At 38.8% G+C, this 26,676-nt stretch overlaps 5 protein-coding genes across 10 annotated transcripts; all 5 read left to right on the top strand.

Annotated features, from left to right (window-relative positions):
- Window positions 1-490: 490 nt before the first annotated feature.
- On the top strand, window positions 491-2,499 carry LOC112493698 (phospholipase A1-like). The gene is made up of 4 exons (XM_025080302.1): window positions 491-639; window positions 742-1,116; window positions 1,221-1,463; window positions 1,585-2,499. Exons 1-4 carry the CDS (start codon window positions 591-593, stop codon window positions 1,989-1,991), a joined length of 1,074 nt encoding a protein of 357 aa, XP_024936070.1. The 5' UTR covers window positions 491-590; the 3' UTR covers window positions 1,992-2,499.
- Window positions 2,500-3,379: 880 nt separating this feature from the next.
- LOC107262778 (pancreatic triacylglycerol lipase) lies at window positions 3,380-4,878 on the top strand. Its single transcript, XM_025080303.1, has 4 exons — window positions 3,380-3,460; window positions 3,558-3,896; window positions 3,966-4,208; window positions 4,297-4,878. Exons 1-4 carry the CDS (start codon window positions 3,415-3,417, stop codon window positions 4,704-4,706), a joined length of 1,038 nt encoding a protein of 345 aa, XP_024936071.1. The 5' UTR covers window positions 3,380-3,414; the 3' UTR covers window positions 4,707-4,878.
- A 435-nt stretch (window positions 4,879-5,313) lies between these two features.
- On the top strand, window positions 5,314-8,176 carry LOC107262999 (pancreatic triacylglycerol lipase). Of its 5 annotated transcripts, XM_015729779.2 has the most exons (7): window positions 5,329-5,465; window positions 5,558-5,629; window positions 5,929-5,988; window positions 6,761-6,851; window positions 6,926-7,258; window positions 7,327-7,569; window positions 7,653-8,176. In XM_015729779.2, the coding sequence occupies exons 4-7, from the start codon at window positions 6,809-6,811 to the stop codon at window positions 8,051-8,053; spliced, it is 1,020 nt and encodes a 339-aa protein (XP_015585265.1). In that variant the 5' UTR covers window positions 5,329-5,465; window positions 5,558-5,629; window positions 5,929-5,988; window positions 6,761-6,808; the 3' UTR covers window positions 8,054-8,176. The 5 variants fall into 5 exon arrangements, with proteins under 5 accessions (XP_015585268.1, XP_015585266.1, XP_015585267.1 ...); XM_015729782.2 differs by lacking the exon at window positions 5,558-5,629 and having other exon boundaries at window positions 5,314-5,450; XM_015729780.2 differs by lacking the exon at window positions 5,558-5,629 and having other exon boundaries at window positions 5,319-5,465.
- A 503-nt stretch (window positions 8,177-8,679) lies between these two features.
- LOC107262806 (pancreatic triacylglycerol lipase) lies at window positions 8,680-10,230 on the top strand. Its single transcript, XM_015729358.2, has 4 exons — window positions 8,680-8,895; window positions 8,983-9,300; window positions 9,370-9,612; window positions 9,703-10,230. The coding sequence occupies exons 1-4, from the start codon at window positions 8,850-8,852 to the stop codon at window positions 10,107-10,109; spliced, it is 1,014 nt and encodes a 337-aa protein (XP_015584844.1). The 5' UTR covers window positions 8,680-8,849; the 3' UTR covers window positions 10,110-10,230.
- Window positions 10,231-23,017: 12,787 nt separating this feature from the next.
- Window positions 23,018-26,476, top strand: LOC107262998 (omega-conotoxin-like protein 1). 2 transcript variants are annotated; one of them, XM_015729777.2, is made up of 3 exons: window positions 23,018-23,189; window positions 24,687-24,811; window positions 25,217-26,205. In XM_015729777.2, the coding sequence occupies exons 2-3, from the start codon at window positions 24,710-24,712 to the stop codon at window positions 25,364-25,366; spliced, it is 252 nt and encodes an 83-aa protein (XP_015585263.1). In that variant the 5' UTR covers window positions 23,018-23,189; window positions 24,687-24,709; the 3' UTR covers window positions 25,367-26,205. The 2 variants fall into 2 exon arrangements, with proteins under 2 accessions (XP_015585263.1, XP_015585264.1); XM_015729778.2 differs by lacking the exon at window positions 25,217-26,205 and adding an exon at window positions 26,267-26,476 and having other exon boundaries at window positions 23,032-23,189.
- The last annotated feature ends 200 nt before the right edge of the window (window positions 26,477-26,676 follow it).

Raw genomic sequence — 26,676 nt, 5'->3', positions numbered from 1 at the left:
ATCAGCAAACAAAAATTGCAAACAAAAATTGCAAACAACCATAATTTGTCATCAGATCGCCGATAGATAAATTCAAATTGATCAATACTTATTATACGATACGATCGATCGATATAACAGAGCGTCGGCATGATCAGAAGTAACAGTATCGATCATTATCAATCGAATGAAATTATCGATTCGTTTACGAATACGAAAATACTGATTACCGCTTAATACCAATAACACGTACAATAATTTTATCTGCTGAGCGAACTACATGTTCGATAGCAATATTTTGATAAGTAAACAGATAGCATTTATAATGCCAAGATAACAAGAAGTGTATCAAGAAAAAGGGAGAAGCTAAAAGAAAAAAAAAGAGAAAATAAAAGCAGAAAAACATAATCGAAGTTATATATGTATATCGCAGTGGAGCGATCTAGAAAAGTGATTTTCGATTCATTCAAATTAACTATCGATCAACTCTTATCAGTCAACAGTACAAATTCGCCTTCTTTGCGATAACCCGATAATATTTGCGATCCTCCGATAATTAATCACTTTATAAGGGAACCCATGGATCTTTCTCAGCAGTTCTCTAACCGAGTATGAAGATTCTCGTATTGGCTGGTTACTTCCTTGTCTGCGTGGCCCTGGGTAAACCATAAGAAACATTGGAATACATTATAAGAATAATAAAAAATCATCGTTTACACGAAAACGTTGTACTTGATCGTTTGAATAATTTATTACTTACAGCCAACGCCGAGTTGCAGGAATGGGTAGAAATGATTGAAGATAATTTAGATGAAATAGAAGAACACGAATTCACTGTCTATTCCGAACCTATTCCTGACTTCATAGTGGACGATGAAGGCAACCCAATACATATCAACCCAGATGATGAAGATTACGAAGAGGACGAATCCGTCGAAGAAACAGCCAGCAAAATTTCCCAGCGAGTTTCCTTCCACGTCTTCAATCCAAGCCACCCGAACACTTACACAGACATTTACGTCAACGACACCAAGTCTTTGAGAGACAGTGATTTCGACCTTACAAAACCAATCAGGATCATCACTCACGGATGGGTCAATTCCAAGAACAGCGATGCTTGCACCATGGTCAAAGATGGTAAATTAATAATTATGAATTTCATGAAATTTCGCACTCATCATATATACCGTCTTACATTCAATTTACCCCATTTAATACAATGCTACCCTTATTACTTAAAGCCTATCTCGCAAACGGTGAATACAACGTGATCGTCGTCGACTGGAGCAAAATCTCCAAAAACCCCTACCTCTACGCCAGTAACCGCGTCAAGACTGTAGGAACTTACTTAGGCGAGCTGCTTGACTTCTTGGCGAGACAGGGTGCCAAGTTGTCCGAAGCTGTTCTTGTAGGACACTCCCTGGGTGCTCATATAGTTGGATTGGCTGGATATTATTCTAGCAATCAGATTGGACACATCGTTGGTAAGAGTCAATATATAAATTATACATTATTGTTCCATATACTTCCACGGAGTCTCGTGAGATATTAGTTAATTTAAATTATTATTATTATTTTTGTTGTTCTTATTGTAATTATTCTCAGGTCTGGATCCGGCTCTTCCTCTCTTTTATACCTCAAGGGCTGGCTCTCGTATCGCAAAGGGTGACGCGAAACACGTACAAATCATCCACACGAATGCTGGTGTTCTTGGTTACTACTCTGCCATTGGTGATTCCGACTTTTATCCAAATGGTGGTGGCAGTCAGCGTGGTTGCTACGTTGATATCGCTGGTTCATGCTCGCATTCTCGTGCCTACAAATATTACGCTGAGTCGATTGGGGCGACCAAAGGTTTCGTAGGGCTCAAATGCAAAACTCACTGGCGCTACCAGTGGGGCTTCTGCAATGGGAATTCAAAGGGTCTTATGGGAGGTGCTACACCGTCTACAGATGTCAAGGGAGTGTACTACTTGAAGACTTCGAAATCAAGACCTTACGCCAAGGGTTAAAATCTTGTAATTTTTAACCTGATTTTTTTTAACACGTCATTTGGAATGCCTCTGGAAATTTATAGAATCGTCTAATCCGATATGCCAAGAGATTATTACGTAATAGTCCGCTATTGTATGCAAACTCAAATGTTGTCTCTTTACGGAGATTAAGTATTTCTGGTAGCCATTTGCTACCCTCATATCCGCCATATCCGAATAAAATTAATTCTGAAAATTAAGTTCTTTATTAAATCAATTATGCAATTTAATTATCACTTTCTTGGTATTTATTTTATCTGTTTAACAGTGTGCATATTGTTTCGTACCGTGAATGTATTGTTTATTGCAACGGGTGTTGTTGCACTTGAATAATTAGTCAATCTATGAAGCTGGGCGGTTCGGGTAATAATACTTGATAAGTGTTGCGCGAAGGATAAAAAATGCAGACATTAATAGGAGATAAATTCTGATAAGAAAATTAAAAAAAAAAGCAAAACTGAACAAAGGCTATTGCGAAAAAGTGGGATTACTAATTTCTACATAAATCTAATAGAGGTATAAGATTCATCGATAATTGATCCGTAATTAATTATTTGTTGTATCGAGGTTTGCAAAAAAAAAACGTTTTATCAGACGTTAGAGACCAGTAGAGAAAATATATGAAATTGACAAAAATTCGAAATCAATCCGTTATTTATTGAATTTGTATGACTAACATTATCAAATATTCGTTTTTGGTGATAATTCCGACATTTGTTCATCTTTAAAATTAACTCTTAGTTATTTTAATCTGATATAACGTCATATTTTAAAACTTAATTATCTGTACACATTTCACTGGCAACTGTATAAACAGAGTCCCAAACTGGAATACACCTGAACATTACATAGGATGGTCCCAAACAGGAATGCACCTGTAAGGTCCAATATAAATCTGGTCCCAGACTGAAGTTAAATTGAAAAGTTGGAATAATTAAATGGTCTTAACAATAAAATGTATTAGATCTAAGTAACATGAGAATGAGATAAAGGCATTTCAGTATTGAATGGATATCATTGAATTTTAATTTATAAAAAAATTCCTTCTATCCAAGATCGATCTCATACAAATTAAAGATCGATTATTGTAATATAACATATGATGTAATATAACATTGATCATAGGATCAATAAATTTTGATCGATCTCAATTAATTTTTCGTGATATTCGAATATGAATTTAATTATATACTTTACAAGCAGCTAATCATATGAACCGCTTAATGAATGAATTACTTTCAGATAATTTCTCTACCGTAAGCGCTCGATCAAATATGTGTCTTAAAGGAGGAGTTCGTATAATAATCGGTCGCAGACATTAATAATCTATAGAATAACATTTGGCAAGCAGCATATAAAATGAGAAATTCAATTTTGTTTTATCGCAAACAGTCGTGGAAAAATGAAGGATTCGATTGCACTGCACGTCTTCTTCTTCGTAGTAGCCGGTAAAGAAAGTTAATTAAAAAGATTGTTAATTTAACCAAACAAACGGTAAATCCAAACAAAAATTATACAACTGTAGTAGTTTTTAAAAAATTACAGTTCGCGGTTCCTCTAACATTTTCGAAGAGGATGTCCCAAAAAACGACATTCTGAAACCAACACTGGTCGTTAAGAATAACAATGGGAACTTGATAAAGGTGGACCAGAGTATTAGGAATACCGAAGACATTGAAGCAAGACGCAAGGACCTCGTTAACCAAGTTATGTTTTACCTGCATACAGTAAAAAATCCTAGACTTTCTGAAGCTCAACAACTATGGGTTGGTGACGTCAAGACTTTACGCCAAAGTTATTTCGATCCATCGATACCTACCAGATTTGTCACCCACGGATGGATGAATTCTCCCTACAGCAAGTCCTGCGTTCTCGTTCGTGAAGGTAGGATACCATAATGACAATTAAAAGAAAATAATAATTAAAAAATCCTGTATCGAATATTCAATCTAGCCTACCTTAAACACGGCAAATACAACGTGATTGTCGTGGACTGGAGTAAGATCTCGATTAATCTATACAGTATCGCCGGGAGGGGAGTTAAGAAAGTCGCAAAATACGTAGGACAGATGATCGATTTCCTTGCAACCCAAGGAGTCGATACCACTACGACTTATGTCATAGGACATTCGATGGGAGGACACGTTGCTGGCATAGCGTCCCGCCTGGCTGAAAGCACCGTGGGCTACGTAATAGGTAAGTTTAAAAAATTGACAAAAATTAATTTCCTTATACAAATTACAAATAATCAAAAGAATAAATCAAACGTATCCAATAATTAAAGCATTGGATCCTGCGATGCCACAGTTCTCGTCGGCTGGACCTGGTGAACGCGTCGCCCAGGGTGATGCTAAGTTCGTTCAAGTGATTCATACGGATGCTGGTGGATTCGGCTACACAAAACCCATTGGCGATGTCGATTTTTATCCAAATGGTGGAAACCGCCAACCTGGCTGTAAAAGTATCTTCCAAAGTCTCTGCTCTCACTTGAGAGTTTCTGAGTACTTCGCGGAGTCCATCAGCAGTGACATAGGATTTGTGGGAACCAAATGTGAAAACTACTCAGAATACAAGAATGGCAGTTGTCAATATAATGACAGAGCTGTAATGGGGGGTGCGGTGCCGACCACAAGAGCAACTGGCTCTTACTATTTGGATACGAATTCGGTGCCACCTTATGCAAAAGGAAGCTAGCGATATTGACCATTTTACAACGAATGATTATAAATACATGTACGACTAATTCAATAATGTTGCATACGCAGTGCTATTTGTTATCGCAAATACATTTCCGTATTTATTTTCATTGTAAGCATTTTTGTGTGAGAATATATGAAATATATATGGTAAACCAAAATGGCTTAAATACTGGTTTTCATTGAATTTCCTTCAGTCGGAGGGCCTTGTTTGGGGTTTCTATTTTGGGACTTGCCACGTGTCTATTTTGGGGGTTCAGGTGGATTCCGGTATGGGACCCTTGTTAAATTGCTGTACCATGGCTCACAGGTGAATTCTGGTTTAAAGTTCAGCTCATACGGCAATCGCCCATGGACACCAATTGATGGACTGTAGGATAGGATAAGTCAGAATCAGTCTTCACGTCCGTCAGTCAATGCTATTTACGACGAGATATAAAGCTATCCTTGTTTATATATAATTTATATAGCTTTTCTCGAATGGAAATATATTTTTGTATTAATAATCTATTTTATTTTTTGCCGCGTTATCATCTGATAATAACATTCTGTCCGTTCGATAAAATCTTTATTGCGTAGTACTTTTGATATAAAGAACAACGGAACAGAATGATATATAAGATACGCATGTTAAGCAATTAATTCGGATGTGTGATTCTTTACGTGGGCAAAGAGCACATGTGCATACCGATCAGAAAGTCTATGGGTGAATGGAACGGGCTGTCGTCGTCGCGCTATAATAGTAATAAGTAATAAAGTAAACGAAATTTTTTGTTTTTCGAATATTTTCAAAGTTCAAATATTTAGAAACTTGTATAATTGAATCTTTTTCTAATCAAAATATTCAAGATTCTATAACTGACTATTGTGCTGAGTGTCGATATCCGAATTCGAACACGTCGCATTTATATCTACACAAAGGTATCGTTTTCGTTCACTCTGCATTTGGATATCTCTCACAGCTGTTAAAATGCGTATGTTAACGAAAAGGTGCCCTCAAATTTAAAAAACAAAAACATCGCAAAACGTTTTCAATTCTTCATTGTGTTTGTACAGCTTTTTAAATATGTTAATTTTGTATATAATTTCGGTTAAAAGATGAATGTAAGATAATCTATAATATTTGAGGAGGCCAAAAGAGCGATAAAGACTTTCGGGTATTTACTAAGCTATTAAAAGTTAAACCTCCTCCACCTTTCCTATTAATCGATAAATTGCAGGCAATTGCTCGCACTTCAGCAGATGCGTTCTATGGTGAAGGGTTTACTGCTTGAAATTAAGTAAGTATTTCTCAATTTTATCACATTAACAACTTTTATGAAAATTTGAAACACGTTTTTTTTTTCAAAATAGCATTTTTCGAAGTGGTGAACTTAATACAGAAAATCAATGAGTATTTCAAAGAATATCTCTTCTGCGGAGCATTAATGTCGGACTGCATACTATGACAGTAAATTCGAATAAAATATAATAAAAATAAGTACCGTCGTGCTATACAGTAACCAACGTCAATAATTTATAAATTAACATTTCGTGAGTGCTATTATACATAAAAACAGCTATTAAAATTTTTCGGTTACTAATCGTTGTGGAACAATGGGCCTTGTTTAGGGTTTCTGTTTCGGGGCTTGTCACGTGATTATTTCGGGGGTTCAGGTGGATTCCGGTATGGGACTCTCGTTAAATGACTGTACAAGATTCACCCGTGATTTCTGGTTTAAAATTCAGCCCATACGATAATCGCCCATGGAAAGAAACTCATGGACTGTAGGATAGGATAAATCAGAATCAGTCCTCACGTCGATCAGTCAATGCAACGTACAACGAGATACGAAATTATCCTTTTTTATATATAATCTATATCACTTTTCTCAAATGGAAATATATTTTTTATTAATAATCGATTTCACTTTTTTTCACTTTATCACGTGATAAAATTATTAGGTCCGTGAGATAATGATATTTTGATATAAGGGAACAAAAAATCGGAACAAGACATAGAATACTGTACTGAATAACAGTAATTACTATAAATGCGCTGATACCTTCTAGGTCGGAGCACAAATATCCAAACCGAAAAGTGGTCTATCATCGTGAACAATGAAGAATTCGATTGCGCTACTTCTCCTCCTGGCAGTGACTAGTAAATAAATTTAAATACAAAAAATAATTAATTTTGTCAAATTTCAAAAACTTCTATATTTTTAAAAATTACAGTTCGCGGCTTCCCTAATACTTCCGATAAGAATGACGTAGAAGATGACACATCAACACAACAACTGGCCGTTGAGGACGATGATGGGAACCTGGTACCGTTGGACCTGGATGCTAAGGATACAAATGACACCGAGTTGTCATCTGAGAGCCTCAATGACAGTGTCTTATTCTATCTGTACACAGTGAAAAATCCTAATGATTTTCAACAATTATGGATTAATGATTCCAAGACTCTTTCCGAGAGTAATTTCGATCCATCGAAACCTACCAGAATTGTGACCCACGGATGGAAGAATTCGTATAAGGGCGAGTCCTGCGTTCTCATTCGCGAAGGTAGGATACCATAATTATATTAATTCAAAAAAAAAATATCAAAAATTATATCGATATCCAATTTCTAGCCTACCTTAAGCATCGTCAGTACAACGTGATCGTCGTGGATTGGAGTAAGATCTCGGTTAATCTGTACACTGTCGCCATGAGCGGAGTCAAGAAAGTCGCAGCACAGGTAGGACAGATGATCGATTTCCTGGCAACGCAAGGCGTCGATACCACTACGACGATTGTCATAGGACATTCGTTAGGCGCACATGTTGCCGGGATAGCAGCACGCCAGGCTAAAAGCACAGTGGACTACGTAGTAGGTGAGTGAAAAAAGAATAAATGAGTTTCCTTATCCAAATATTGAAAAATAAGATAATTAATAAAACGTATCCAATAACTTCAGCATTGGATCCTGCGCTGCCTCTTTTCGCCTTTGCTGAACCTGGCGATCGTGTCGCTAAGGGCGATGCCAATTTCGTTCAAGTGATTCATACCAATCTTGGTAGACTTGGGTTCGATCGCGCGATTGGTGATGTTGATTTTTTTCCAAATGGTGGAGGCATCCAACCAGGCTGTGGTGTCAACTGGTCCTGCTCCCATGGCAGGTCTTATAAGTACTTCGCAGAATCCATCAACAGCAACATAGGATTCGTGGGAATCGAATGTGAAAATTTCATACTGTACAAATTGGACAAATGTCGCGATAACAACAAAGAAATAATGGGAGGACCAAATCCGACCACGAAAGCGACCAAAAAATATTATCTTGATACGAACGAATCCTCTCCTTATGCCAAGGGATGATAAACTACTTGAGTATGACGAACTAATATTTTAATGCAAAGAATAGAAATTCTTCTATACTATTTCTATGAAGTTCCAGAATGATTTTTATTTGTTACTGCAAATACAATTTTCTATCGATTATTCTTATTTATTATTTCTGTGTGTGCATATATGAAATAAAAATGGTAATAGCAAGCTCAAAGACTGGTTTTCACTGATTTTCCTTCATTCGAGAGGCCTTGTTTATGGTTTCTGTTTTGGGGCTCTTGTCACGTGTCTATTTCGGGGGCTCAGGTGGATTCCGGTATGGGACCCTCGTTAAATGTCTGTACAATGGCTCACAGGTGAATTCTGGTTTAACGTTCAGCCCATACGATAATCGCCCATGGAAACAAATCCATGGACTGTAGTATAGGATAAGTCAAAATCAGTCCTTACGTCGGTCAGTCAATATGACGTACGACGAGATATGAAAATATACTTTTTTATATATAATCTATATCACTTTTCTCAAATGGAAATATATTTTTTATTAATAATCAATTTCACTTTTTTCACGTTATCACGTGATAAAGTTATTAAGTCCGTGAGATAAAATCTGTATCGCCTAGTACTTCTCTATACAAAACAAAGGAATGCAACACAATATAAGAAATCGTATTCAGCGAAAGTAAGTAATTGCTTCGGATGTGCTGTTGCCTGGTAGATCGCAGTGCACCCTGATCAGTGGTCTACGTGCGAAAGGACGGTAAATTTGAAGTACCATATAAAAACAACAGTCTAAATTTCTTCGGTCAGTAATCTTCTTGGAACAATGAAGAATTCGCATGCGCTAGTCTTCTGTCTCTTTGTTGTAGCCGGTAAAGGAATTTATGCACTAGAAATCATCAGTTACGTAAAATCCAAAAAAAAAAAGATTTAATCATTATGATTTTTTATAATTACAGTTCGCGGCTTTCCAAGCATTCCCGAGAAAAATGTCGCAGAAGCAAGACTAGCCGTTGAAGACGACGATAGGAACCTGGTAGATCTGGACCTGAATTTTAGAGATATTGAAAGTATTCGTGAGACTCAAAAGGATCTCGCTAATAAAGTCAAATTTTACCTACACACATTAAAAAATCCTAAAAACACTCAACAATTATGGCTGAATGACCCCAAGACTCTTTCTCAGAGTAACTTTAATCCGTCGAAGCCTACCAGAATTGTGACCCACGGATGGATGAATTCAGCCAAGAGCGATGCCTGCCGTCTGGTTCGTGAAGGTAAGACACCATAAATATATTAATAACAAAAGAAATTGTTACATCATCCATCGACCGTCCAATTTCTAGCCTATCTTAAACATGGCGAATACAACGTAATCATCGTGGACTGGAGTAGGATCTCGAAATTGCCGTACGTCTACGCCAGCAATAGGGTTAAGATAGTTGGGCAATACGTAGGAAAGATGATCGACTTCCTGGCATCACGCGGAATGAATACAATCAACACTCTTGTAGTAGGACATTCATTAGGAGCACATGTTGCTGGTATAGCAGCACGTAACGCTAAAAGCACAGTGGGCTACGTAGTAGGTAAGTTGAAAAAAAACACCCAAAAATAAGTTTCCCTATAAAAATTATAAATAATTACATAAATTAATCATACGTATCCAATAATTTCAGCATTGGATCCTGCGCTGCCCCTTTTCTCCTCTGCTAAACCTGGCGATCGTGTCGCAAAGGGCGATGCTAAATTCGTTCAAGTAATTCATACCAATGCTGGTGCACTTGGTTACTCAGACCCCATTGGCGATGTTGATTTTTATCCAAATGGTGGACGCAAGCAAGCTGGATGTGTTGTTGAATGGATTGCCACCTCCCACTCCAGGTCTTACAGGTTCTTCGCGGAGTCTATCAACAGCAAAACAGGATTCGTTGCAACCCAATGTGAAAGCTACTCAAAATTCACTTCTGGTGGTTGCCGAGGTAACAAGAAAGAGATGATGGGTGGGCCGAAGCCGACCACGACAGCAACAAGAAGCTTCTATCTTGATACGAACGGATCCGCTCCTTATGCCAAGGGAGGCTAAACTGCCTAATTATGATGAACCGATATTCTGATAAAACAAATGACTACACGTAAACGACTGATCCAATGATTTTCGATACCAATTGTTATTTGTTATCATAAATATAATACGTTATCGATTATTTTTCTTTATTATTTCCCTATGCTTATACGAAATGTATACTATATGGTAACAGTAAGCGCAAATACTGGTTTTTATTAATTTATATTAATTAATTTTTATTCGGGGCGAATTCTTCAGGATTTCCCATCTAGGACTCTAGTCACATGTCTATTTTGGAGTGTCAAACTTCCGATGAATTCTGGTTTAAAATTCACAAATAGTATATAATTTTGTTTTTCTCAATATTAAGTACGGATACTATACGTGTTATCAGATAAGCGTATATTTTATCAATAAAACAACAGGCAATACCTGACCGTGAAAAATGAAAGCTGAGAGATAAAGAAATACAAGAAAAATTTTTAAACGCGTAAAGTTTCTGGTATCTATCAGTATCTATCAATACGGAACAGCATCATATATCAACCGATAGCTTCTGTGGAGTGTTGAGCTGCCTGAATAATAATTGACCATATTTAACACAGCGCTGATACACGTCTCTCTCGGACAATGCAATTCCAGTCAGTGCATTCCGCAGAATATATTTTTTGTCCCAGAGAATTGATGCTGAATGAGATTTCACACATTGGTGACCTGCACGTTGTCACGTGAGGAATCTTTTGAAATCATATCAAAATTACAAATGGACCATATAAAAATGAGTTGCAAAAAATCAACATATTGAATATGTAACAAGCTATTATTTAATACAATATGCATAATAGACTCATATACATTACACCATATGGGATCTGTTACTAAGAGGTTTTATCTGCTTTTTTTTTCTTAACTTTTTTCCCTTGCAAAAGGGTCCACTTCTAACGGACTAATCTAGTCACTCTTTATCCTTCAAGGTGTCTTCAATCTGGGGATCTCGTTTTTCTCCCTTGAGGAGTTCCCTTGGTCACTTCCTAACCGGTTGTCCGTTCCCTGATCGTGGGAAAGGACCAAAGGATGCTGAGATGACTAGACAGACGAATAGTTGAATATCTACATGGACCAATATCGTTACAAAGATAATTAATAAATTTTCCAAATTTTTTAATCATTAATTATAATTCAATCGATCATGGAGTAAAAGTTAAATGAAACCAGATGAAATTACAGAATCGACCAGGAAATAAATCTCGGAAGGGTCTCCAGTTCGTAGAAGCTATAATTGCTGGAAAATAACATAAATACGTAACGGGAAGCTATGACGGTCAGCACTTATATATAATTGGATCTTACACCGGTCATCTTAATTGACCATATGACTATTATCGTATCGCGTTACCATATTTGTTCGGTGCCTTATGGTGTCCCGTTCTACAATCAATAGAACTTGAAACCCTGACAAGGTAGCTTGAAGACAGACAAAAAAATTATCTGATAAAAACAAAATAAATTAATTGTGTACTTAAGTGAAAGGAGTATTTTCTGACGTCTTTAGAGGCCATTAATTAACGTCAGAAGATACTCTCTTTATTTAACTACACAATAATTATTGAAGGTCAACGTTTCCGAACATAATTTAAAGTAAATTAATACCCAGAAATTAATAACCATTAATACTCAGAAAATATATTATTGTTAATTAAAGCAAATTTATGAATCACCAATTGTCAATAAACTGCGTCTTGAGGAATTAAACAAAACGTCACTTTGACAGATCCACACCATGAGGTGGTTTCTGGATAACGGGGGGTATCAAAGGGGGCGCATTACAGACTAGGTGCATACACGCTATAACCACCCCCTCCCACCCCACAGCCACGCTAGACGGGCGTGTCGTTAATAAACTCTGAAGAAGGGCCATTAATCATTGGCTATCTCCGACGGGACGGCGTGTAAATGCTGTGGAGATACTTACTTAAGCACATACGCAATACGTATGTGAAAATCATATATATAGGTACAGGTAATGGTATAGGTTGGCTACTCGTATTCGGCAGCATATGTAAACTCATATTGGTGTGATCCCATATGTGAACCGTGGAGACGCCTGGGAGCTCGGGAGAACTAGAGAAAGACCGTGGCGTCGATACCACATATGTGGATCTGTATATAGTATAAGGATACGTACTTAGACCCATCGGGACATGTGCCCATATGTAAACCTATGGACATACTATATTAGCCCACCTTGGCGCGGATGTCGTAACAACAAATATTGACCGTTCATTAATCAAGAGAAACTCGGAGCTTCGATCTTGCGCAATTAGTCGTATTCTAGCCAATCGCCTTCTGATTTTCACATGAATATTCCTCTGACTTACCCCTGGATAAATCCTGCCCACCTGCAACGATCTTGCTTCTCCGAGTTATCCCGACTGAAAAGATAATAGCGGTGCATGCCATGGGTCGTACTTCGGGAAGCACTTATGACAGAGTTCACAGGTGAATCGCGACACAATGATGAATCACAAAAAATTTGTTAAGAAATTTTCTAATTTCTTAGGGGTTGTTTCCAAATAACTCTCGAGGATGACGATTGCGTCTGGATGCATTGAGATTGCTCTGGGTCGCATCCGTTTCAGTTATGCGTAAGTGCAGCTGCGCGAACACGAGTCGGCGGCCCGTTTTATTTCGACGTATTTTTTTTACCCAGAATTCCCAGCTGATTCTGGCACACAAAAAGCACGTCGCGGGCCGCGTGAAAAGGACACGAGTCCTAGGAGTGGACGTACGACTGGCTGGTGATGCAACATAAATTAAACTGCATAGGTTGCGTGCACCCCAATCAACCCGTGTCCCATGGTCATCGTGCAGTATTATTGGGCATGTGTATTTGTTTATGTCGGTGTGTCGGCGTCCTGGCACGGGGTTGGATCTATGTGCAAAAATTGGCATGGCATGGGGTTACATGCAGCTGTCTGATAGCGTTGGGGTTGCAGCGCCAAAAATGCCACCCTTTCCCGATCGGACTAACCCACCCTACACACTCCTACCAGCAGAATGGCTACCATCGCGCAAAATCCTCTTTCGTACCCCCTTACCATCCTCTATCGTGCAGCTGATCGGTAGCATTCCGATGAATCGGACGATCCTTTCGCTTCGCTGTGATTATGCACATACCCATCATCCCTTAGATTAATTTTTTAACCTGTTCGAGTTTTATGCCTTTTCCATGGTATGCCTGTCTGACCGTTCAGCGGATAATGGGGGATGAACGGATACGGAAGGAAGTGCCTATGCGTATAGGCGAGCTTCAAACAAGCCAAACAGGCAATCGGATGCTTCTTCGTTTCGCTTGCTGTTTCTAATTATTATTAGTCGATTGTACTTTAGTCGTAATAAGTATATTGCTATTTAAATACTTTTGCTCACTTTTCAGTCTCAGCAAGATTGAATATCCGTACAATAGGTATCGAAATTACTGCTAGGATTAAGTGACGCAAAAGTTCTTATCTTTGTAGAATGAACGATTGGGTGCCGTTACTTTGCTTGATCGAATGTTTCTAAAAAAGGTCTCCCATTAGCTATTCGGCATACCCAGCTTTGGCCAGCATTTTTCGGAAGGTTTAATATTCGATGCACTTTATATGGAATTATCCTGAATTGAGAAAAGACATGTTAGACGCATCATAGCTGAGACAACGCGACGCTGACGTGAGTGTGCGATATGAACTTTTTATGTCTATTGTCACAACTGCCAGAAGGGACTTTGACGTTTATTCTGACAGCGAAGACTTATTGGAGTTTGTTAAAGGAAGAACTTTGGACAAGAAGGTGAGAATTAAGGCTATTGAAAAAAAGATCCTTCAGTTTAGAAATCATACATGATATTTACTACTGGTAATTCTACTTTGAGGTTGAAGATCAGAAAAGAAGAAAATAAGACAAAACAATTTCGCTATAATTTATAAAAGGAATATGAATTATATGGATGTGGCTCAGGCTGCAAAGAATGCCGTCACTCGGCTGGTATGGAAGACAAATTGGCAAATGAAATATTACTGAATGCATGTTTGGTACCGTACCAATTACCAGCCAAAGAAAGAATGAAAAAGTTGTAACATTTACTGAGTTCGTTTGATGATCATGCATCAAAGGCATTTGTAGAACAGGCATTTCAGAAACATCAATTTTCGTCAGTGTTTATTTGATAATTAATATAATTTTCTGTATAGAATTTTCTTCATCTTTACGTAGTGAATTTCATAGTGTGCGGAGAGCCGTCGTAGAATGGCTAGAAATTGTAAAGAAGTCGGATGCCCAGAGTGACTTGATGTCGAAATCGTACAAATATCACGATTCCTGCCAGATCCTATGAAAGTGCAGGAAATTTTGCAAAAATTCAGTGTCCATGTGAAAAAGGAATCACTTTTATTGCAAGGAATGGAAACGATCGTACAATTAATTGTATCCTGCAGAGAATGCGCAGATGCGATCTTTTTTGTACTTAGTTAGAATAACCTTTTATGACGAATCTGTAAAACAATGCAATCAAAATGCTTCTTGAAAGAGTCCTTTCTGGTAGCGAAATTGAACTGCGCGTCTGGTTTTTTTTAATTAAAAACTCAAGTGCCCCTCGCTATCTTAATTAAGGGTTGGAAATTTTCAGACCGATTGATTGAACAAACGAGAACGACGCTATCGGAACTTCAGTCGGCCAATATCGTCCAGAACACTTTACACGGCTATTTCTACGACCCTGCCGTCTCACCCCTGTAGTAACGTACCCTATTGGGAAACGCGACTGTTCCGCGAGGTCTACGCAATGTGAATCCACAGTAATCAGATACGTTATCATCCCCTCCGACTTACCACTTTCCCATAGCCCTGTCACCTTTCATCTCTTAGGAAATAATATTTGCCACACAACCCGTTCGGTACAACACATTTTTTACAAGCTGCCAACTACCCTTGAAAACGGACACATTCTTTGGAGAAAAAATTAAAATATGAAAAAATATATTTTCTAATACGTATCAGTTTCTTTAAAATTAAATTTTTTTATGTTACGATCTGATAAGTAATGTGTTGATAAATCGGTAAGAGCGCCTGATTTACGCAACCCGTTCTGCAGTTGGGAATTCTTTTAAATCGTAACGAGGTATGGTGAAGCGAAAGTGCGTCTTCAAGAAAAGAACCCTTTTTTATTTTTTTCTTCGTCAATTTTTCGTTGATTTTTATTTTTTAATTTTTTCTCCTTTTTTTTCATTTGCCGAGGTCTAATGGTTTCGTGGTGTTTTTGCAAAGTGATTGTCACATAGTAGATACCTTTCATACCGACTCGATACAGTATACATTCCTGATGGTTTCTTAGGAGTTTTGTGCGCGTGCGCCAAACAGGTTTAGTTCGAGCATCCTCTCATTGATGGCGCCACTAGCTTGCTTAATCGGACGCTTAGGAATTGTCCGAAAATGCACAAATTAAAGTCACGTGAAAACTTTTGACCAATACACCTTTCAGACTCACCTGAGGAGAGATAGACGTTACAAAATTTCGATATCTTTTCTAAATTTAATAAAGTATAATCGAAATCATTGATTTATCCAATAGCCATACCGGTTGCCTTATAAATAATCATATTAGAATATTCGACGGAATGGTAGCCTCAAAGCATAACGAATGTCCACTTGCACAAGGGTTGTTACGAGCTAAGTCTTTGCAACCCTTTTCCAGATATAGTTTCATTGATCTGAAGAATGGTCCCCCATAGACCCCCATGAATTCTGGATGCGTGAAGAACACGTGTATGAGAGTACACGTACGTACGTTAAAATGGCCATAAGACTGGCCGCCCCTAAACTTACACCCTCACAACTTACGTTAGCTACATCGATCGGTAAGGGGGTGGTTCTCTTCCAAAACGAACGGCTAGTTATTATCCTTTTATGCAAATCATACCTTCTGCAGGAGAGGAGAAAAGAAAATACATTACCCTACCGACCCCCCACACCACGTGCACACTGTTAAACACAACTAAATACGCAAAGTTCACCCGCTACGGAAGAACCACATACACTTAGAATTACTATATATATATATTATGATTTGGAAAAAGATTGTAAACTATAAAAGTCATTTTCTATTTCTAACCCCTATAAACCGGTAAAACGATTTTTCCAATGTAAGAAGGGATAACCTGGCGGCAAGGGCTGAATGACAGCACCATGGTAACTCGTAAGAAAGTCTGAGGTTGCAAAAAGACTTAAACACTATAATAGACGATAGGGAATATATGTATAATAAGAAAAGAGGATAAAATATAAAAAAAATAAAGTGTGCACCACCCCCGTCCGTGAAAATATTCGTTTGGTAGGATGAAAACCAGGAGAGCTCGAGAGTCCGGTTGACAGTGACCAGTGTCCAGGACACATTAAGGCCCCATCTGGATACAAAGCCAGTAGCATTCGCGAGAGGCCATTTATAACGGAAGGAGGGTAAAGCGTCCAGTAGGGGAAGAGGGCGTCCGGGCGACGTCGCGACGCCGCCGGTGACTACTTAGCAGATATTTTAGAGTAAAAGGCGACGGTGGAACGACGCTCAGTGTTCAGCGGATGCCGTGAAGTAGGTGTGAGAAGATGAGAAGGCGGTTGGGGGAGGGGGTTGTGGGGTTCAAAAGTTCACGTGAAAAACAGCCTCAGGAAATTGCTAGGAAATGGTCAGCTCCGATGGCCGCCCTTCCTGTCCGGGGATCGTCCAATCCGAAACGTAGAAAAAAAAGAAGCCACGTACTGCCGAGCTGACCAGCGATTTGCCTTTTTTTTTAAACACCCGTGTACGTCACCGATAAACAGAGGCAGCGAAAGTACAATCCCATGCTGCTTTTCCTTATTCCCCCCTCAGGCCCTGAAGATTTTTTAAAAGGAAATCTACCCCACAGTCATTTTCTTTTTATTCTTCCCGCAATTTCTTTGTTTTCCACTTCACTTTATTTTTACGCATTCCGCAATAACGTTTCGCCATCTCTATTGTCGGGGAGAGGCGAAAAACGTATCGTTCGCTATCGAGTCTTCTTTCTACGTATACTTTGTACGTTTAAATGGTAGTCGTACTCGTATATATCTATATGTCACTTGTCAGGTTAGACCATTGAAACTGTGTAGTGTTAGTATGTTTTACGTAAGACAGTAAAGCCAGGATTACACGGGAGCGATATACGTGTATATTATATGTATTGTGAGTATATATATATATATATATACCTCGCGAGTGAAGTTGCATAGAGTTGTTCAGGTATACATATATACACGTATACATACACGTGTGTTACACTCTACCGTTTCCGCAGGTTTACCTCGCTATTCTAACGTAAGACCGACTCCTTTTATCGCTGCTAAACATTATTGCCTCGAAGCCCCTTGTCCCGGAAAGTATCACCACCCTTATTTTCCGTGTTCTTCCAATCTCCCCTACCCTTCGTTCAGTTAGCCCCATGCCGCTTACACCCCTCAAAGATTCTTTCTCCCAGGAACACTGTAAATTCCTGCCTACACTCCTCTTTTCTGTCTCACTCGACCTTGATAAGACGCGAAAATTTTTTAAATATGTCAAAAAAAAAGAATCATGAAAAATAAAAAAATAAAAATTGATTAACGCATAATTTCAATTTTCTCCAATATACAAAGTAATCAACGATATCGATAGGACGATGATCAATAAGTGTTACGGCTGAGGCGTGGACGACTATGCACGAGATAAAGACCAGGCTTAAAATACAAGGGAAGAGGAGTGATGCCAATTTACAGTAAAAGAAACTGTAAAAGCTCGCTGAGCAGTGTGGCTTTAAAACAACCGCGATATAAAGAAAGGTAGTAGCGCGCGGCCGGAATGCGCGCGCATGCGCAAAAGCTAAAATGCACAGCACACAAGCTGACAACGAAAATAAATGTACGAGTAAAGAGAAACTTTATATCTTCTCTTGGTGTCTCCACTCTTTCACGCCGTCTCCGCCACCTCTTTCTCTCCCCCTCCACCCTCTCCCTCTCGCACCGCCATCCTAAGAAGAGGCTGTGTTGTCCCACTCCTTTACCACCTTGACTACCCCATTGCCTTGTTCTACGAAGCTTTCCGCAAGGTGCACACGCACTCAGTCACACACAGTTGGCAGAACTGCGAATAAGGGTAGAGGAGTCGGAAGGGGATGGGGGGTCACGCTTCACCCTCAACAAGAATGTAAAACCGCTTCGTAATTTAAACTTTTTACTATACCGACCTACGAACTAAATGCAAGGAGGACAGCTATAAGAAATAAAAAGGTGTCAACTTTTATTTCTCTTCTTTCGTCATTATTGTAAAAGGTACCAAAGGTCCTGTTTTCAGTGTAGAAATACGAAAATATAACAAAGCCTTCAAGCCTGTCCAGGCAAAGTGAGCGCAGTCTTCCTCTTTATATATATATATATATATATTTTGTCACGAATCAAAAGGAAGAACTGCTACTTATCTTTCTCGTCCCTTTCTTTATTCTGGTCGAAAGTCGTCAAGTCCACGGTGCACATGCGACTACGTCTTTATTTCCTTTTTCTTGTTTTACTCCTGCTGGCTACTAAACCGACATTTTTATTCGAGGGAATGGCCCTTGCCGTTACGACGTTGGATTCTTAAATGCACCTTCCTTTAGGTATATACTGATACACACACCTTTTTTTTTTACGATCCAAAAGAATCCACAAGAACGACTATGCCATTTTGAGCGATGATCTTTCGAGGGTTTCCAAGGCAATGAAATTTCGATTAAATCTATACTCGTTAAATCACCACTACGTTGTATTATTGCCAATAGGATTTAGAGTGTGTATATATTATATGGTTATATATATATAAAGGTCACGTGTCAATATATATCACATGTAAAACCTATAAATATATAACACGTACGTTTCTTGACCTGCGTATACATGGAATATAAGTCAAAGCTGTTGGTATATCTTTTTGTGGACGATACGACGTGACTCTAGACAGTTTGCGGACGGCATGAGAAGAGAACTTTACGAGGAGCTTTGCTCAATCCCACGTTTTATTTTATGATCCGTCGCCTCCTTCTTTGACGCAGATTTGATTCAACTTGAGAGGCCATCCCGCCATACGGGGATCCTCACCATCAAACCGCGAGCAATCTTCATGCAGCTACTTTATATTGTCCTTTTATTCTCCGTCGTCCCACCAAGAAAATGACTTTGTGCCCTGCCGTTACGTAAACTCGCTCCGTTCCGAGTAACAGACTCTGCGATACAGTTCCCATATTCTTTCCCTTTTTATTCCCTTTTTTCTCGTAGCTTTTCTTTTTTATTTCTAGCTCGCTCTCTCTCTTTGCTTCCCACTGGTACATCGGTTAGCCGAATATCAAATGAGCAATTCTTAAAGCTTCGTGCACATTTTGATACGCTTTTTATTTGTGGTAAAAATTTTATCGATTTTTTTTGAGATCTGTCTAATTTTTTCATACGATGGATTTTGTGTTTTCTCTGTGTCATTTTATTGACTTTTCAAATTCCGACATTGTCATCAATTTAGCGGTACAATGAATTTCCTTTCTCAGTTAATGAGACATAGAATGAGACTCGCAGTGCGGTGCGCCTGTAAACGGTTTAACCAGCAAACAAGAGTATAAAGTCGGTTAATGGTGCACCCAATGTATCCTCTGGATCCTTTAGGACCAGTAGATCCTGTAGATTGCAGTGCGCTGACGAGTATCATTCGCTTATGCATCCGTTCGAAAATCTGCGATTGTTCCTTCTTTGGTCGTTACGTCACGTCGATCAAAGGCCCAGCATAGAAAAAAGATGATTGCGAAAACACGCAAAAAATTGAATATCCACAAACTTTCTATACATTCTTCCAGTACTTTCCACTCTTAGAACCGATTTTCTTAAAAAGGGCTTAACCATCCGGCCAAAGTCACTCAGAATCCATTTCTTTCAATGGCAAAGGGTGCCAATAAAAAATTCCACCTTCACTCTACATATAACCACTATTAACAGTTTAAAACCTTCCCCAAAGTACCATATTCACTCATTCATGCGATTTGTTAATAAAAGGACATAAAATTTTAAGAAAATTCCGGCAAACATAAGACACGTTGAGGAACCTCCAATCCTCCTTGGCATGGATTTCCATCTGGTACCGCATAGCAATAGAATTCGGAGGCCGCAATTAGAATTCAATTTGGCCATAAAACAGCGTCTAGCCGTAGCGACGTAGTTTTAGCTAATTCGCGTACGAGGAGGAAAGGGAAGGTATCCATACACATACGACTACCCCCTCTGACATCCTCACTGAATATAATATGAATTCGCGTGCGAGCGAGAGAGACGGAGAATCGCGTACCGTGTTGCCCTGTTACCGTGTTCGGATGGTCAGCCGGACCCTCGGACGGTAAATCACGCTGCCGCAGATCCAATTATCAAATTGTCCAGCCTCGCCTGCACTGCCTAGTCGACTGAAGAACGGTGAAGGTAGTGAGCCAGCCAAGCCAGCCAGTCGGCCAGCCATCCAAGGCAGCCACCGAGGCAGTCAGCCAGTCAACCTAGCCAGCTTGGTAAAAGCCAGTATACGCTATGGATGGAGCATAGGAGTAGCCAAGAGTTAGGCAAGACGGGAAGAGGGGGGTTTCGGAATAGTAAGGGGGGAGGAGATTGTAAGGGCAAGGGATACCAGTAAGGCGAACTGTACATCCCCTGAGTAGAAGGGCAATAGATTGTTCCGGCAAAACCGCGCAAGACAGCACGACACCAACTCCTACAGGGATAGCGTAAAGGATTTATCACTTATTGTTAGAGCGTAGAATATCGATAGGGAACTTCTTGAATTAGGTAACGTCCACACTCTGCAAATCTACCCCATTTAGCGTTCGGGTAATAAGGAAACACAAGGATACTGCGTTATTTAGCCTTGAAAGAAATAAAGGTATGCATTTATCGTACCCCTGTGCGCTTATACCGGTTTATGCTAATTCCAAGAGAGCGTGTACCGGAAGATTAGCGTTACTTGATAGGGTACGTCGCGTGTACCGGAAACGAGGCGTTAGCGCCGGAAGTCGAGAGGAAGTGCGTGTGGAAGTTGCTTGGCTCAAGGAAAGGGTTGAGACACGCGACTGACTCGAGGGTTGAGCGCTCTGACGCCTGTAATTCAGACGTCTCCCTTGCGCCCTTACGCTACTGGGACTTCGCTGTGTTTAAGTTAAGTTTTCACCCCTTGCACCCCTTGGAGATGGTTAAAGACCTTCAGTCCTCACCCTTATTCCCACAAGGGATGCTACCGGTCTAATTGTTTCCTTAACTCACTCCGTACCTTATTTCTCAGTTGGCTACTTGTTACACGGCTGTAACAGACGCCGCGAATGCTGTGGCGTCGCGACGCAAAAGTAATGGGGATATTTTTTAACGAATTGGGGTCACCGAGAGCTACGATGCTTTGCGATGTCTTTTTTTTCTGTCTTGAGTCTCTCTCAAGATAACCCTGACTCTCTTGCGATTCTGCTAGTCGTTGGTCGACTGTCATCACTCAGTCCCACCATCGACGATAGTGGCGTCCATTATCTATAATTTATAGAGCTATCACGCAATTGTATCGCGTGGCCACTTTTGAATACAATGGCCGATTTAAAAAAAGTCTGAGTACACGAATACACTACTGATGTACCAATAGGATGAATACCGGGCCAATGTCGTCAGGGATTTCCTACTTATTGAAATTCTGCTTATGTCAGGCAGTTCGTGGGACAAGTGCGTCGGGGCGTCGGGACGCTCCTGCTTGACAAACCTTCTACTGGATATGTTGACTTTCTTTTTGTTTCTACGAAAGGACAACAAAGGAAACGAGACCTTGGCCGTCACCCTCTGGGACACTCTGACTCATTGCGCGATTATTCATGGACACCGTGTAGTTTGTTGCAAATGGTACACATGTGTCGGCTAGCTGACGCTTTGCATTGCTACGATTAAGGATATATTTATTTTTTCTTAGAACTCCACGATTACGAGTGAATTCTTGCGTTTATCGACCAATTCCAAAGAGCATTGATTTTTTTTATGGTTTTCATTTATTATTATTTTTTTTCTTTCTTCTGCTGGTACGACTTTCTTTGCTGGGGAACACCTGGGTATACAGGGCGATACGGTGATTCTTGACAAAAAGAAAAAAAACGATTAGTTTTGATACCTGTTAAAATCCATCTTTTAGTCCTTTGGGAAATAAATCCAATCAATTTTCTTTTTAATTTGCTGGAGGCTATGATCTTTTTTCTTCTATCTTATCGGAAACAACACCCGCCACAAATATCGCAAAGTCAATAATTATCGTCGTCACTCTTCGCTATACCGTTTAGTCGCGATACTTTCTTGGGACGGAAACAAAAAGAAAGCGAGTTTACGTCTCGCTTCTACGAAACGCCACAGTACGGACATACACGAGATTACGTGGAAATCAGTCGAGACTAATAATCGTATATAATACGCAAATATGAAAAATAATGTTATCAAGTGTTAATTTTCCTCATTTTACCAATATATGGAAAAATAAATGACTAACAATAATCGTTAAAGCAAAATATAGAGACTCGCTTCAAGTATCAAAACCTGACGCGCCTAAAAAAATCACCGAAATAACATCGCCTACTTTTTTTTCTTCCTTTTTCGGTCCCGTACGATTTTGTCTCTTTTTCTCCACGTCCCCCCACCGCCACTCCCTCATCATCATCCTCGGTCGATGACGTTTCGTTACCTCCGTCCTTTCCTTTCACTGAAAATCTTCTGTCGCTCTCACAGCCAATCCTACGCAAACCTATTTACAACATCACGACTCCATAAGATTTCGCGATCTCTCGTGTATATCAGGCTTTACTTAGTATACTCTTATGCCATTACGTTCTTCTGTATCTATACGCAAGGTTAACACTTGATCGTATAGCTGTGGAGGACTGCACGTATAAGTAGGTCGTGATCCATCCTAGAAGCCAATCGAAGTCGAGCCGTGGAGAAGTTCAGACGTTTTCAAAGCAGCGACAATTCCCGAGACGGATTAATCCCAAACTAAAACTAACCTCAGTGAGTACAGAGATTATTATTGAGATTTAACATTTAAAAAATCTAATCGAACCCTATCAGTTTGCACATAGCGATTACACAATAAAAATCCCAGGACTGATTAAAAGTTGAAAAATTATTATTATTACTTCTTCCTTAATCGATCGACTGACGTTTAATGATAATCGATCATTTTTTTTCCAAATAATTTTTTTTTTCTTTTTGATTTACGTTGCTTCGTGTTAAATATCTATTAGATACACCTCTCTAATCATTAGATCTAAGGGGTTTGTACGGTTGTGTTTGTACAGTGACATTGACAGTGGTTGCTAATGACGCACGTAAGATTCCTTTTGCCGATATACATGACAAGAAAACAGTCGTTAGGCAATGAATTTGGAAGTACGTTTAATGGCACGTTGATTGCATTCGCTTTCAAAGCGTCGATTAGCGACATCGTTAAACCTTCTATATCTACTTTTTTTTTTTACATTATACATTAATATTTTGTACAGTCAATTGCTCCCGAGTAATAATCGTGTATTGGCAATATTAGGATTGCCTATTCAAGTATGTATAACACTTATTTGCATCAGGTGTTTTATCACTATATGCATGTTTGAGTGGAAAATTCTGACATTGTCAATGTATGACTATTACTTCGTGTTTACCGAACGATATATGTATATATACATCCGTTGTTCAAAATACAGATTCGTGTCAAAAAAAAGGAATGACAAGTATAGAATAAATTCAAGAAATCATTCGTCTAAATCTATATATACTTGTACATATAGCATTGATATATGCATGTATATTTAGTCGAACAAAGAAACATTGGAACGATGGACGAAACTTATGCTAAGCGCCGTTAGTAATCGATTTGTCAAAATTAAAATTGTCAAAAGATTTTTATCGTTTCTTCGTTATTCCAGAAATCCTTGTATCCAAACATTCGAAAGTACGCACGTGGTACCGTGCGCGCACGGTATTCATTTCAAGGCAAACAATCCAGAATTGATCGACTATAACGGGCTTTATGTTTGTCCATGTGAAATGTGTAGACTCTATTAAACTAGATTAGGCTTGTAAAGTGGAAGAACAAGGACGCGGACTTTCTTTATCGTAAACAGTTGACAAATCTCTTTGTTCTTATTGCATAGCTGAATATTCTTCATCTACAAGTATAATCGCTGAATAGAATTATAACGCGTGGACGAAACAATGCTTGTGGGATACGTGGAAAAATGATTCACTTGTACACACCGTCGATAAGGTTAATCAGTCCTCGTCTCTTATTGGGACATTTGCGAGGTAACTGACTAGATTGCTGTGTATAATATGCCGAGTGTAAATATCGTAGCGAATGACTGTCGTCGCCAATTGTTTAATAAGTTAGTATAGTACTATGTACACATGCTTATGAATGATTACGCTTATCAGTGTTTTTCGATTTTTTTCTTTTTTTTTTATAATTTGAGAATTATTATTTTTGTAATTGTTCAATTTTACTTTCAGATACAATATTCAGAAACGACAAGATGACGACAAAGCTTGTTCTCTTCCTATGCGTGGCTCTGCTGGTCGTGGGCGTTATCAATGCGGCTCCTGATAAATCCAATTGCGGTCGACACGGTGACCCCGTCAGTAAACCTTTCAAGCATTAAACATTAAACTCATCGAGCGATGCCTTTTACGCATCATCATTGCGATAAGCACTACGACGACAAGCGGAGTAATAACTGATGGAAGCAACGGAGCGATGTGATTGTTTATTATTATTGTAAGATTGATAAATCATTTTGATCGCGTGTAATGCGTCGTACGGAAATTCTAAGAATTTGTTGTCGTGGTGCTTTGCAATTTTTAGTGATAACACGTGCGCAAACGCGTGATTACAGCGATAAGGACGGTACTAGGAAGTACAAGGTTGGAGTTCAGTTAGGGGTCTTGTTTATGCGACCCCTAACGTAGTAGATTTGAGAATCTCTTGGTCTGCGCTGGTGAGACTGAATCTTGTTGATGTCTTCTTGATCTTCTTGATGCAGTGCCGCGAGAACAGAGAGTGCTGCTCCAATTTATGGTGTCACAGCTATGCCGGGCATTGCGTCAGCAAACAGGGTTCTGTCGGGAAGAAACCCCTGAAGGAAAAGGAGCGGCCTAAAGACAGCGTGGATCATCGGCGAAAGATTGATTAAAATTTGGAAAAAAAAAAAACATTTTCAGTAGACATAGATATAGTATTATTTGGCAGCTATAAGCATGGTTAAGATATCAAGGTGTTGCATATGGGAAAATTATTTAATCATTTGCTACCCTATAATGCACGCTATTACGCAATCACGATTTCCTTATGGGATATAGTCATACATTACATTTATCCATACGAGCCATTTCCAAAAGTCCTGTATGATTATAGATAGACTGGAGATATTTTTGAAAAGAAATTGGTTGATTCAAGAATTTAATTATTTTCATTTTAATCGACAGTCATTAAATGGCTTGTATTTTATTAGTATTATCATGGATCATATGCGTGAATCATATTTCAAGTATTTCAATAAAATTAATTTTAATTATGATTAATAATCAATTTCAACGATCACGGGTCTTTTATTAATACATGACAATAGTATTAATGGCTGGTTCGCAATATAAAATACATAATGAAGATTAAAGAATGTGACTGTTACTATAAATATAATAAATCTAGTAGAAGATCGCAAGGCGTCCACGTCTGTTCAGACGTTGCGACGCTGCGTGTGTATCTATACGTTTCTGTCCATTAGCAGGACGAGTAGCGATCTGGAAATCCCAAAATGATAACGCCATGACGTTCTTATCGCGTGCCGGGAAATATCAACGCGATTTCACTTCGCAATTAAACCGCACGTTCATGAAACGACAAATGCGTAACACTAGCACGAAAAATTGCAGAATATGAAATTTCGTAATTTTCTCAAGACATTATGTTAGTTCTCACCGGAACTTTTTTTCGAAGTCAATACAGCATACGAATAAAAATTAAAAATTTGCATATATGTTTATTCATATTATAATGATGACTTTAATCAATTTTTTTTTCCTTTTGATTTCAGTGCGTATCCGACGGACAATGCTGCGGCACTATTAAGTGTCACAGATACGCGAATAGATGTCAGGTACAAATAACGGCAGAAGAATTAATGAAGCAGCGTGAGAAAATTTTGGGACGCCGTGGAAAAGACTATTAGTGCAATAAGTTAAAATTTTAATTAAAAAAATGTACTGTAACGAAAAAAGTAAAATTTTTGATTTCTGAAAGTGTATCATACATTTATATATATATGGTGTATATAAGACAAGAAAACAAAAATGCTTTTAACAAATTCCATTAAGTAATCTTAATCGAGCGAATTATACAGGGACATTCTGTAAAGGTTAATTGATAAAAGCACTTTGGAAAATCTGAGTTTTATTTTACGCGGATTCATACTAGATGAAAAGGTTCGATATCACGTTGAGCTTG

This window comes from Cephus cinctus, unplaced genomic scaffold (assembly GCF_000341935.2).
Source record: "Cephus cinctus unplaced genomic scaffold, Ccin1 Ccin1_scaffold0129, whole genome shotgun sequence".
Taxonomy (NCBI): Eukaryota; Metazoa; Arthropoda; class Insecta; order Hymenoptera; family Cephidae; genus Cephus; species Cephus cinctus.
Note: the sequence above shows the minus strand (reverse complement) of the source record. Positions and strands in the feature narration are given on the sequence as shown.